Source organism: Condylura cristata, unplaced genomic scaffold, assembly GCF_000260355.1.
Source record: "Condylura cristata isolate star-nosed mole 26May11 unplaced genomic scaffold, ConCri1.0 scaffold00035, whole genome shotgun sequence".
Lineage (NCBI taxonomy): Eukaryota > Metazoa > Chordata > Mammalia > Eulipotyphla > Talpidae > Condylura > Condylura cristata.
Genome location: NW_004567136.1, coordinates 7,758,908 through 7,771,339, shown reverse-complemented (window position 1 = coordinate 7,771,339; position 12,432 = coordinate 7,758,908). Strand labels below are relative to the sequence as shown.

Genomic DNA, 12,432 nt, shown 5'->3' with positions numbered 1-12,432 from the left:
CCGCCTGCGCCCTGGAGCGCTGGCTCCGCCGGCGCGGAGGTGAGTGCGGCCGTCCGCCCTCGGGTGGCTCTCTGGGCGAGGCCCAGGCCCATCCCCGGCTCCTAGGCCCTGGCCGGCGACAGCAGCGGGGCCGCGGCACCGAGTGGACAGCAGGCCCGTGCGGGCCTCGGCCCGCCCCCGCCGCCGGGCCCTCCTCGCGGTCGGCGGCCTGAAAACCCCCAGGCCGGGTCTGGGAAATCGCTGTCCCTGGGCCTGCAGCTGCCACTCTGTAACGACCTTCGTGTTTGGTTAACTCGGGCAGAACGGCATGTTTTGCCCAGGACTCGTGCCACAGTTCTTAGTACTGAGAAAATAACCTGTCGTAAATGCTTTTCGAGACAGCTTTTAATTCTCTAATCAATCTCCAGTACTGGGGACCTGGAGACGGTATTGTACTTAATACAGGAGTCAGCCCATCGGTCTCCTTTAAAACACTATAATGTGTGTGGAGTTTTCTTAAGATGGAAGGGGTATTTTGTTTGTTTGTTTGTTTTGTTTTTTAAATAATAAAGTGGATTGGTGTTTACCAGTTAGAAAACACCCGTGGAGGTGAACAGTTAAAAATAAGTATACCACTGACATTCAACTATAGATAAGAGCCAGTGAAGGGAATTTGCTTAAGAGATTTTCCTAGTAAAAGCTGTGCAGTGCCAGTGATTGCCCATTGGAAAACCATTAGTGGTATTGATTATTAACTGCTTCCAGGTTTCATTTGTGTAGGTTTTATCTCCCAAACTGCCTTTGTAGCAAGATGCAATTTACCAGGGTATAATGGCTTTTTTGAAAAGGCAGTCAGTCCCAGCGAGAGGATTCAGAAGGAGCCACAGGTTACGGTGAATTCTCCTACTGGATCGTCCGTGAGTGTAGGGTTTGGATATAGTTTTGCTCTCGAGTCTTATATTTGTATAAGCCTTGCCTGCCAGCAGAGTGATAGGAAGGGGTTGCTTGGCCGCAGGAAGTGTGGGAAATACTGCGTGGTGGTTGGCAGTCAGGCTTTGGAGTGACTGCTTTTAGTTGGTCATTCTAACAGGTGACTCACAGAGAAACTGGATTTCTGCTTCTAGGGAATGGACTGAAAAAATGTCTCTTGCACTGCAGAAGTGTAATTGTTAGTGATGGTTATGGCACATAACAAGCACTGAGTATGTAGCATCTACAAGTTAACATTTTAGAGAATGAGAAAAATCTACCTTGCAATATTGCTCACATGTCCCACTTTTATCCATTCATTAGCCGTTTAGGGATCTACTTAAGTTTGGGATTCATATTGTACTTAGTTACATAAGCCAATCTAAGGAACTCCTTTCCTTTGAAAGGCTTCTGTTTAATATGGGTAGAATTGTTTAAAGATGAGCGGTTTTGTTTGTTTTTAATAATAATGAAGTGGATCTGAGGCAGGTATACACAAATGATGCAAACAATAAGACTTCTGTCCTCAAGGGCTTAGAGTCTCTTGGCTTGATTGATAGTAGACACATACACTAATATATAGATTACAAATTTTAAGAGTCCTACAAAGGAAAAAAATCTGAGATCTATCAAATAACCAGTGAACAGTTTGGGGAAGGGAAGTGATTTTTATGTTGAAACTTGAGGCATGATGAGACAGTCCTTTCCAAGCTAAGAGGACAGCAAACAGTGGTGTGAAAAATAGGCACTTTCAAGGACTGGAAAGCCCAAGAGCTTACTGAGATGCCAGGCAAGGTGCTGCCAGATACTACTGGAGAAATGGATGTTGCCAGAGCCCTGGTAGGGATTTCATTCTCGAAAGTGTTCCTAGGACTTATTTATATGTGTAGGCGCTAGGCGCTAGGGAGCAAGTGTACCTGAAAGAGATTGACATTTTAAAAGCACCCCTGTATTAACAGTCGGTCTGGCAGGAGATGACAGTGGCTTTTGGTTTTGGCAGAGATATAGGGATGGACTTAAGATATATTTTGGAGCTGGAAACCACTGACCTGTAATAGATTGGAAGTGGCAGGTGGATGACAGAATAGAATCCTTCATGACTTCTGGCTTTCCTGCTGAGCAGCTGGGTGGATGGTGTTGACTGCTTTTAACTCAGATGGGAAAGACTGGGGAGGTTTCTGACTAGTCATTAAAGCCACATACACTGTTGTAAATGTGTTAAATTTGAGGTTTTGGGGAGACATCTGAATGGCTTCCAATTTACTACTTAAGTAAATACCTGGAAATCTTCCTTTTCTACACAGGATCATAGATGCTATTTGTAGTCTAGTTCCCCTTGCTCTACAGATGAGAGACTTAAGATGTAGAAAGATTAAGTATCTTGCTCAAATCACTTAACATGTCTTACTAAAATAGGTGGTATAGCTATGGGAAAGTGTTGCATTTGCATCTTGCACTAGGAATATTACTGAATATTCTGTATTCTCTGTCCTTTCATAGAAAATGGTGTGTGCTCTCATTAGGAGTTAGTATTTGGAAATAGTAGAAATAACTGAAAATTTACAAAACTCTGCTTATAAGAGTTTATGTTACTATGTTGCATGAGCTTAATTGTCAGTAGAAATGGTTTTTCTTCAGGAAAAAATTCCTTGGGAAAGGGAATTTCCACTAGAGTTTAGAAAAGGATGTTCAGGAAAACAGAAAACTGAATAAATTGAATAAAACTCAACTTCTTTGTTGTTTTAGCATCTCCTTACTCCTGTTGAACCCAGTGAGTCTGTCTCTCTAAAGAACTCTGACGACTTTGAAATCACTGGCCGGCCACCCCTATAAAAAAAAATCCTTTCTTTTATTCCTATGGGCTATTAGACCTTGGACAAATTATCCAAAGTCTGTTTCTTCTGGTATGTAGCAATTGTGGAGTTTGTTGCTGTGCTGTACCTATATGACAAGATGGTAAATGTTATGTCTCGGCCAGTTTCAGAGCTAGAAGGGATTTTAATCTGTTTTGGGCTCTGGCTTTTACCAGTAAATTGCTATGTCTATTTTTTATGGGACCCACAGAATTTATAATAAAGTAATACAAAGTTCTTATTACCTAGTGCAGCATTTTTTTCATTCATTGAAATAATGAAACTGTGTCCTCCAACTTTTCTATTTGCCACTTTTGATAAACAACAAAGCTAAGAAAGAAAAATAATAATAAAGAGTAAAAGAGACAAGTAAGGGAATAGGAGACTATTGGATAGTAGAAGTGAAGAAAATGAAGCTGTAAGTCATCACATGTTTTATATGTATAAATATTTTTATGTCTTTAAATACAAAATTAGGTCATTTAAAGAAGGATACTATTACGGTTTGTTATCCTGATTTTTAAGACTTTTCTTGTAGGTTGCATGTTTCAAAGTTGGTCTCTGTTCTCTTAGACAGGGATTCCTAGTTCAAGCCCAAGAACTATTTTTTTTTCAGTTAGGGCTGTTTCTATTAAGTAGGAAATATTGTTTTAATAGCTAGAATATCTTTACTACATAGTTTTTATTTTAATTCCTTCTGAATATATGTAACAAATGATAGTTGTGAAAGAAAAATGATAGGGGTTGAATGCATAACTTTTTAGTGTTTGCAAATAGCTCCATATGCTAACTGGTTTATTTGTCAGTGACTGTAAACATAATTATCATTATTCCATGTCCTTGTTCTCTTTAGAAATGGACTGATTTTGACAAAATGTAGTTCTGCATCGTGCCTGATGGGATATGTTCAGTCATGGCATCCGAACTTTGTAAGACGATCTCTGTGGCAAGACTGGAAAAGCACAAGAATTTGTTCTTAAATTATAGGAATCTGCACCATTTCCCACTGGAGTTACTGAAAGATGAGGGGCTGCAGTACCTGGAGAGACTGTATATGAAAAGGAACTCCCTTACAACCTTGGTACAGTATCATACTGCTTTTAACAAATCATAATGTGAACCTGAATAAGAGATTGTTTTACATAACCTCAGATATTCAGACCAAGATGTATAGCCTCTGGTCATCTCTACAAGTAGTGTAAGCAAACACACAGGTTCCCGTTAGAGGTGAGATTGCAGAGTTGTGCAGGAAAGCGGAGGTCACTAATGTGCTACTTATAAAATTGGTCCCCATTTAAAAACTGCTGCTCACTTAGCTTGTGCATCTCTCTGGGCTTGTCTTTTCTTTGTAAGTTTCAGAATTTTTCAAGAGAAGGTCCAGGTCATTTATCCCCACTATTTATCATGAAATTTGGACTTTGTTTTGCTTCATGTGATCTTTTCCATTTACTCACCTTCTTTGAATCCTGTATTTGAATTCCAGTTTATAGTCATTTTAGGTGATTTATGATGATGATTTTCTTTGTGAATTAACATGGTCTTCATTTCCTGCTCTGCATTGGACTTTCATAAATATTTGCAAGTATATCTTACTGGTTCAATACATGGAGTTTTGTTTTTGGAAAAGGTTTACGTAATCTGAGTTAAGTGAATAGAAAGCATTTGAAATTTATCTTTGCAGTATCTAGAAGAAAATGGATATATGTCTTCATTTTTTGGCATATTGGTTTATGTATTTTGAGTTTTAAACTTGATTTTTCAGTTTTCGAACTTTGATAGTTGGTAAACAGTTGCATGAGTCCATTTTGCAGACTCATCATTGCATGATGTGACGCTGTGTTACACCTTTTATCACCCTTTGAGGAAGAAGTGATGTAAGAAATATTTGTTAAGAACTCCAGCCCAGATTTCCCCATGTTTCTTAGTGATGTACAAAGTGGAAGTGAGTAGGTTACTTTTTTGATGATCTGTCATGGTGCTCTGGTGTGGCCTTTGTTCAAGGAAATTGACCTTTGCTTATAAAAGTTAGAGTAAAGTTGATTGTTTTTGATGGCTGTTTCTCAGCTACAATTTTCTGCTTATGATAATATCTAGATACCTATGATACAGTTTTAACTCATAATAGAGCATAAGCATACATTTTAAATTCAGGCTTTGACTCCTTTTTGTCTATCAAAGATTAAACTGGTACATGTGATTAGTAAGAGGTGCATGTATTTTATTTTATGCTGAATCTTAACTGGAATATTTAATTCATCTGAATTGAAGAGTTTTGTGAAGTGATGAGAGAGGACTGGGGAATAGTCGCTCTTGTCCTACCTCTGACCATGCAGGTGGTCAGACAGCTCAACACAGGTCTGAAGGCAGATGAAATAGTACTTGTCCTACAGTGGGGATTTAAGGCTTTTAGAATGTTTGTTGGTGTTATTGATAAAGTGTAATTCCTAAAGATAAAGATTTAGTATGTGGAACTGGACTTAAAGCTTCAAAACTATCCAAAAGGAAAAAAATACGTTATAGGGAAATACAGGATCTCAAACACACTATGGGTTATTTGGCCTTTTTCTCATCTAGGAACCTTTGGGAGCTCAGCAGTTGTTTCCATTTTAGATTGTTTTATTATCTCACATTAACATTGTTTATTTTATATATATACACATACATATATAATAGTTTATTTTTACATCATTTTGTGCATTTTTCCATCTCATGACATTGTTTATTTTTTAAATGCCCTGTCCTCAGCATCCCTTGTTCCTTCCTCCACCCCTTGCCACGTGAGGCTTCTTGGTGAGAGGCCATTCATACACACCCATGTGTTGACAAGGGTTAGAGGCTCTGGAGAGTAGAATCCAAGTCTGAGTAGGTTAATTGGTGAGGAGATTAGGAAAACAGAAAGCAAGGCAGGTGTGGTGTGGGACAGATTTGGGCCATGGGCGTAGCTGGAAGGATCTTGACAGCAAGAGAGTTTTTTTTTTCTTGTCTGTCTTACTCTTTCCCTCTCATCTATTTTGTAAGAGAGAATTGAGCCTCTGGAATTGTTGATGGAAAATCTCCATCAACTCCAAGAGCTAAAGGTACAGTCCACAATGCCTCCTAAAGCAAGAGAGGGCGCACCTCTGAGTGTACACGGAGGGCTTGACTTTGGCCATCCAACCTCCCATGACCTTGGCCATCCAACCTCCTCCTTCACAAGAGAAGGGGTGGACAGGTGCAAAAAACTGAAGATTAGAGGAGGCAGCTGAAAATTCTGTCCAGGACTCTACCACCTGAAGGTATCTGCATGAACAGTGTCAATCTGTGGAGTATGTGGGCTTGAAACTGCTATTGTGAAAAGCCACGTGGCAGACTAGGTGAAGGAGGTATTAGACTCGCTGGCGTTATTTGACAGTGTGTGGCAGGCTTACAGCCGAGCCATCTGCTTGTCCAGGGGCTGTCTACTGCTGTGTTCAGTGTTGGAGACAGGAGAAGGTGGGCTCTGCATTTCTGCTGGCTAAGGTATTCACCGAGCATGGGCAGACTAAAGAGGGTTAGCATCTCAGCAAGAGTATTCAAAATGATGAAACATGAAGTCTAAGTTGGACTAGAGGCAAAGAAAAAACAAGAGGATAAGGAGAGTAGAGAGAACCTAGGGCCTGCTCTGATGAATTTGCACTGAGGATAGCGGAGTCTGTGCTGGGGTTGGAGATGGGGTGTGTGGTTGTAGAAAAATTTCAGCTGAGCACAGGATATGAGTATAAGAGGGCAAGCCTCCCTATATTTCTTCTCCCATTCCTGCCCTCGTAATAGGGAATTTGTAAAAGATGGAAAAGGAATATAGCTTAGAAGCAGTAGCCACCAGTTCTTCCTCCTAACCCGGATGTTTGTCAAGAGAGGGAATTAACAAGGGAAGCACTTGAGGGCTTCAGTTCCAGGGAGCGGGGGTGTTCTTGGGTAGCAAAACTCAGGACTGGGAGTTAACAGCCCTAGCTTCTCTGTATTTAACCTCTTTGAATGTTAGTTCCTTCATTTATAGAATAAAAGGCCACAGAAGACTTGGGGAAGGGAGAATCTTAGCCTGGAATAGTGAACTTGCCAGTTTCTCTTAATGAGTGCAGTGGGCAGAAGGCCTCCCAGTGTGTGAAGGGTGATTCACCCAAATACTGAGTGAGCTCTCACTTGTTGCCAATTTTACTTAGAAACTTGAATGGACAAGAAAGTGGTACCTGCATTTTAATAAGAGAGGGAAGTCTGACTTATGGCTAAGCAATCAGAGCAGAGAGATCTCCATTAATCAATTAATCTTTGCAGAAAGAGAGAATTTAACTTAAAATTAATATCCTGTGAGACTGAAGGGGTTTGGATAGGGAATGAGGCACACATGTTGCTGTTGGCCCAGGAGAAAACGTTCCTAATCTTCCCCATCAAATACGAACAGGCAAATCATTAAAGAATATACATAGTCAAAACACAAGCAGCTGTTTGACTTCCAGTACAAGAAGTTAGGAAACATTGATTATCCACTAGATGGGCACAAACTATTACCTAATGTGGAAATCATTAACGCCCAGTGTGAAGATAATGAAGACACGTACTTTCCTACCCTGCTGGGGCTCAGTGGTTTTGGTGAGTAGTTGGAATAAATCTCACAAAATTTTACATAACGTATGTTTGAATCAGCATTTTCACTTGCCAGTGAGCTAGGATGTTTTATCAGATGGTTGTATGCGGTGAAAATGTGTAAAACCTAAATGTTCATCCAGGTGAGGCTTGTTAAAGTTTGACGGCAGCTCACATCATTAGCTCTACATAAATGAAGGCACCTCTTTAGGTATTGTACATGTCTTAACTGACTTAATCTTCAAGGTAGCCTGTGAGATTGGTGCTATTATTGTCCTGCTCACTAGACAGACAAAGACTAAAAAACACGCATCACACTAAATTGCTTTTGTTTTGATGAACCTGATATGTGAGGCCTGTGATTGTTTTGGTGGAGATACACCAGGAAATTTGGACATTTGGTGCAGTTTCCTCATTGCTTTTCTTTTAGAATCATTAAAATTTACCCAAAAAATCCCAGCTTTTTGTGCTTGCATATCCAAATAATCAGAATTTGCATTTTCTCATAAAACACTACCATATGTTTTGGATTATCTTTTTTATTTTGCTTATGGCGAGACTACCCGTTACTTGCACAGTTTAGTCACTTACATTTTTGCTAGAAACATGTCAGTGGTGACTAGCAACGCATTAAAAGTGTCCAGTGGCACCTGATCTGTAGGTGACCGCACCACTTGCTGAGTGGTCTCTCAGACAGAGGGTTTCGTGTGCTGCTGATCTCCCAAACACAGGCCTGAATGCCCCTTCTTCCGACTGGTGACTCCCCATGACACCCTGCCATGACTCCCACAAAAAGTGGGAGATTTTCTAATCTATTTTAAATGAAAACCCTAGGTAGTAACACCCCTTCATGACACTCACGGTAAGTGAAAACTGAGCCATCAGCCATTTCTGTTGGGACTTCTAAGTTTTGAGAATCTATTCTGTTTTCCTGTCTCCAGGAAACACCAAGAAAATACGGCATGTGTTTAAGATAAGACTCATGTTTCTTGCGGTTGCTTAAAGTATATGTGGAGAAAAGTTTAAAAAGGGGCCGATGAATAATTAGTGGGAAGTGGGCCAAGAGGTAAAGGTGACTAGGGCCGTGCTCCACAGAGGGAGAGGTGGTGCTGGCGCGCCGCTCCCTGCGCCTGCCCGGCTTTCTGGCTCCTTGCAGTATATATGAAAATACTGCTCTGTAGTATATATTAACAGTGAAGGAAACACCAGAAAGGGAATGGGCTGATATTGCTGGTGGGAAAAGAGGTCTGCCATTGTCGTTTTCTTGCAGGCACATGGCATTTAGCGCATGCTGTGTATTTCATATTTGAGTACCTGTTTTAGCTTACTCCAGGTGTGTAGCTCAGAGTGGAGTTGCGGGTCACATAGTAGTGCATATTTAAATTTTTGAGGGACTGCTACTTTTCAGCAGTAGCCGAGCCATTTTTTCCTGCCGCCAGCTGTGTACCAGAATCCTGGTTTCCTGCATCTTCATCAACACTTGTTATTTTCTTTTTTTTTTTTTTTTTTTTTACAGCCATCCTAGGTGGGCTCCTGTATATTGCTCTAGTGTGAATGCTGAGCACCTTTTGGGTGCTTCTGGGCCATCGCAGCTCTCCTTCCGAGAACTGGTTCTTGATGATGGGAGGGCAGTCATCTAGTTTTATTTTATATCAACTACAGAAGTAAAAAAGTTAAAATGTGTAGCATTTTGTATTATTTAGATAAATGCTCTGAAAAGAAAGCAGAGAGTGATGTTATGGGTCACCAGTAGATGTCAGCCACGGCCTGTCCAACAGCAGACTGCTTATTAGCCAGTTGTTCTGGGTGGATAATCAGTGTTTTCGTTTTTTTAAACCCAATATTCTAATGATCTGCAATTTTCTCGATGTCACTGTGCTAATTTTTAAATAAAAACGCAACACATTAACTCATTGATAGAGATAGCAGTGCACCCTTGGCTGCAGAGTACTCTTCAGTGGCTGTTTAGCTCAGAAGAGTAAGCTGTTCTCATGGGGAGATTTGAATATTGTCTGGTAGAGCCAAGCAGGCATCTGGAAAGAGTAGCCTGGGGTTCTTCGAGGCAGCCAGATAGCATATTGCTGCAGTAACTGATAAAGCCAGATGAGCACTGCTTTTAGGTACTTCTTTCCTTCTCGGAGGGTTATCAAGCCTTTCGCCTTCCTATCCTGCCTCGAGCTCTCTGTTATGTCTAGAGTGCTTTGTACGTGTGCCCTATACATGAAGTGTATAAGGCACTAAAGAAACATTGGGGCATTTGGACAAATCCAAGAGTAATGTGTGGAAAGACTTATCACAAAGGGCCTCATGGCCCTTTTGCTATTGATATCAAAACAGTGGGTGAGAAGGAATCACAACTGCCAGCATTTGAAAACTAAAAGTGGTTTTGTCAAAAGTGTGTATTCAGTAAATATCTTACTGACTCCTAACTACATTCATATGCAGTGTTATTTGGTTATCATAAAAGGCAAAGGTGTATGTGTATTGAGCAGGTAGGGATACTATTACTAAATATTTACTTGCCAATATGAAATTAATGTTATTTTCTTACTTAAACTATTCAAGATGTTATTTTATGTAATATTTTTATTTGTTTTTTAAAAAAGACTTATTTCTGCATACAGAACTGGGGTGCAGGCCAGAGGTGCAAGGGCAGTGAGAGGCTTCACCAGAGACAGAGTGGGGAGCAGAACAGGGAGATCTACAAAGTACACTGCTGATGGGAGCAGCAGGCGAGACAGGATAGATCTGCCGCGCCCTGTGGGTCACCACTGGGGCCAGGGATTGAACTAGCACACTGAAGTGGCCACAGCTTGCTTTAGCTTCACAGCACAGCACTCCAACCCACTGGCCTCCAGGGAGGGCCTGGCATACCACATTTTAAGTTTTAATTTTTTTAATTACGAAAACTATACCTACTTGTTGTCAAAATTTCAGATAATATAAAAATGGAGAATAACAACTCTCATTCTTTTTCTAGTGATAATCACTAAGTTTCTATATGAAAATTGCTTCAAATGTAAAACTTTCCAGTTCCCAATACTTTTCATTTTTTTATCCATACACTTTTTTATAATAGAATCTTTGTAAGTATGTAAGATTTCTTCAATGTTGTTATGGAGTTACAATAGAATAGATTGTTTTTGCAATTTCCCAAATGTACCTTCTTCTCTCCCCTTTACATATACCTAGAAAGCTGATCAGAACTGTCTTCCTCCCCTCTGATCATTTGTATTTGTCTTTCAGGACTCAAGTCAGATCGTATTTCTTATTCAAGTCAGGTCTTTGTTTTGATCTCTACCTTGTCCTACAGTGTAGAATAAAAAACATTATCCCTGACTCAGTGTGTTCCTTCAGGATTAATAACTGCTCTGTTTGCTTTTATGTAAACTTGAACTCCTTGTGCGCATGTGTGGTGCAAGCTAGCTTTGCAGTATTTACAGGAGGCTTTTGCTCCTACCCAGGAATTGCATCAGAGAGAAGCCTGCTTGCAATTTGTGAGTAAGACTTTTCCTAGGCTTCTTTTCACGGGAGGGCCAGATTTCTCAGGGCCCTGACTCAATCCATGTCTCTCATGGCCAGTTTCCTATCCTGGCCACATACCACTATTCCAGACTCTGGACCTGTGGCCAGGTCTGACCCTTCTTGGATCTCCTGAGCTCCAGCTTTCTTTGTTTAGTGTGAGCTTAGTTAGGTTTTGATTTCTGGACTCAAGGGATTTCGCTTACTTTCTTTTAAGTAGTATGATTTGGAGCAGGGGGTGGATGAGATGGTGATTTAGTTTACTAGGGCTGCTTTTAACAAAGCTTAAAAAACGAGGTGACTTAAAATAGCAGAGAAGAATTCTCTCACAGTTCTGGAGGTCAGAATCACAGTGTGGGTACAGCTGACCCCTTCTCAGGGCTCTGTGGGGAAACCTGTTTCCTTCCCTGCCCTCAGTGGGTTGCCCGTGATTGTCCTTGGTGTCTTGACTTGTGGCTGCATCACCTTGACCTCTGACTCCCTTGCAACATGACTTTCTCCCCTCTGTGTCTGTTACGAACATTTTATTTTCTCTGATGACAGTGGAATAATGAGGTTTGTGGTTTCTCTAAGAGACATTGTTGATTATAAGTTTTAAAATTTAATTTGAATTTTATTACAGCCTAGGTAAGCCTGTGGAGTTCACATTACTTTCTCAAAATTTATACCCTGAAAAATATGGTACTTGTAACTAAAAATGTTTAAAACTTGTTCAAAATTGAAATTTAATTCTGAGTTTTTAATTTTCAGCCAGAAAACCTTGCTCAGAAGCTTCCAAACCTTGTGGAACTGTGAGTCTGTTTATTCAAATTTCTCAAAAAGCAAGAATGAAAATATTTTTTAAGTTATTTGACATAAGAAGATCTGTAATTTTAATGTGCTAATTTATTTTTGGTATTCTAATCATGGTATTCATGTGGTACTAGTACTTACTGTAGCTTCCATTCTGTGTTTTAAAGATCTCATTTCAGGGTAGTAAAGATGATGCTAGATACATTTTTCCCCGGGTACAACTTCTTTGTATGGAATCCTTCTGGATAGTCTATGTAATTGGAAAAATTTGTAATTGTTGTTTCTACCACTACATGTATCAACAGGGAGACAGTATAAAAGACTTTAAATGAGAAGTAAAACCCTCCTTCCCAGCATCCTCCACACTGAAGTGTTGTCATTCTTTTGATGCTTATTTCCACAGTGCTAAATAATTAGGTTTGCAACCTTTCTTTTTTAATGGTTCAATTTTAGTATCTATTCACTTATTGCTACAGGCGAGAAATATAGCAGCTGTCAGTTTCCTTTCTTTCCAGCTGCCTCTTAGTTTTGTTGAGGAGTTTTCACTGTTGTTTCTTGGGGTTTTTTTTTTTTTTTTTTTTTTTTTTTTTTTTTTTTGTTATTTAGCAAGTTTTTTACAGGGCAAAGGAAAGAAAGCTAGCTTTACATCTCCAACTTCAAATTGGGTGTCTCTGTCATTTCCTTTGTCCCCCTCCTGTTATTTTGAAAATGTTCAAAA

At 40.1% G+C, this 12,432-nt stretch overlaps 1 protein-coding gene across 2 annotated transcripts in view; it reads left to right on the top strand.

The window, feature by feature from the left end:
* The window catches only part of LRRC28 (leucine rich repeat containing 28), an 83,094-nt gene continuing 70,662 nt past the window's right edge, over positions 1-12,432 (top strand). For both annotated transcript variants that reach the window (XM_012732777.1, XM_004693096.2), the window contains exons 1-3: positions 1-39; positions 3,655-3,882; positions 11,673-11,713. In XM_012732777.1, coding sequence (XP_012588231.1) covers positions 3,715-3,882; positions 11,673-11,713 — 209 coding nt within the window. In that variant the 5' untranslated portion in view covers positions 1-39; positions 3,655-3,714. The remainder of the gene's footprint in view (positions 40-3,654; positions 3,883-11,672; positions 11,714-12,432) is intronic.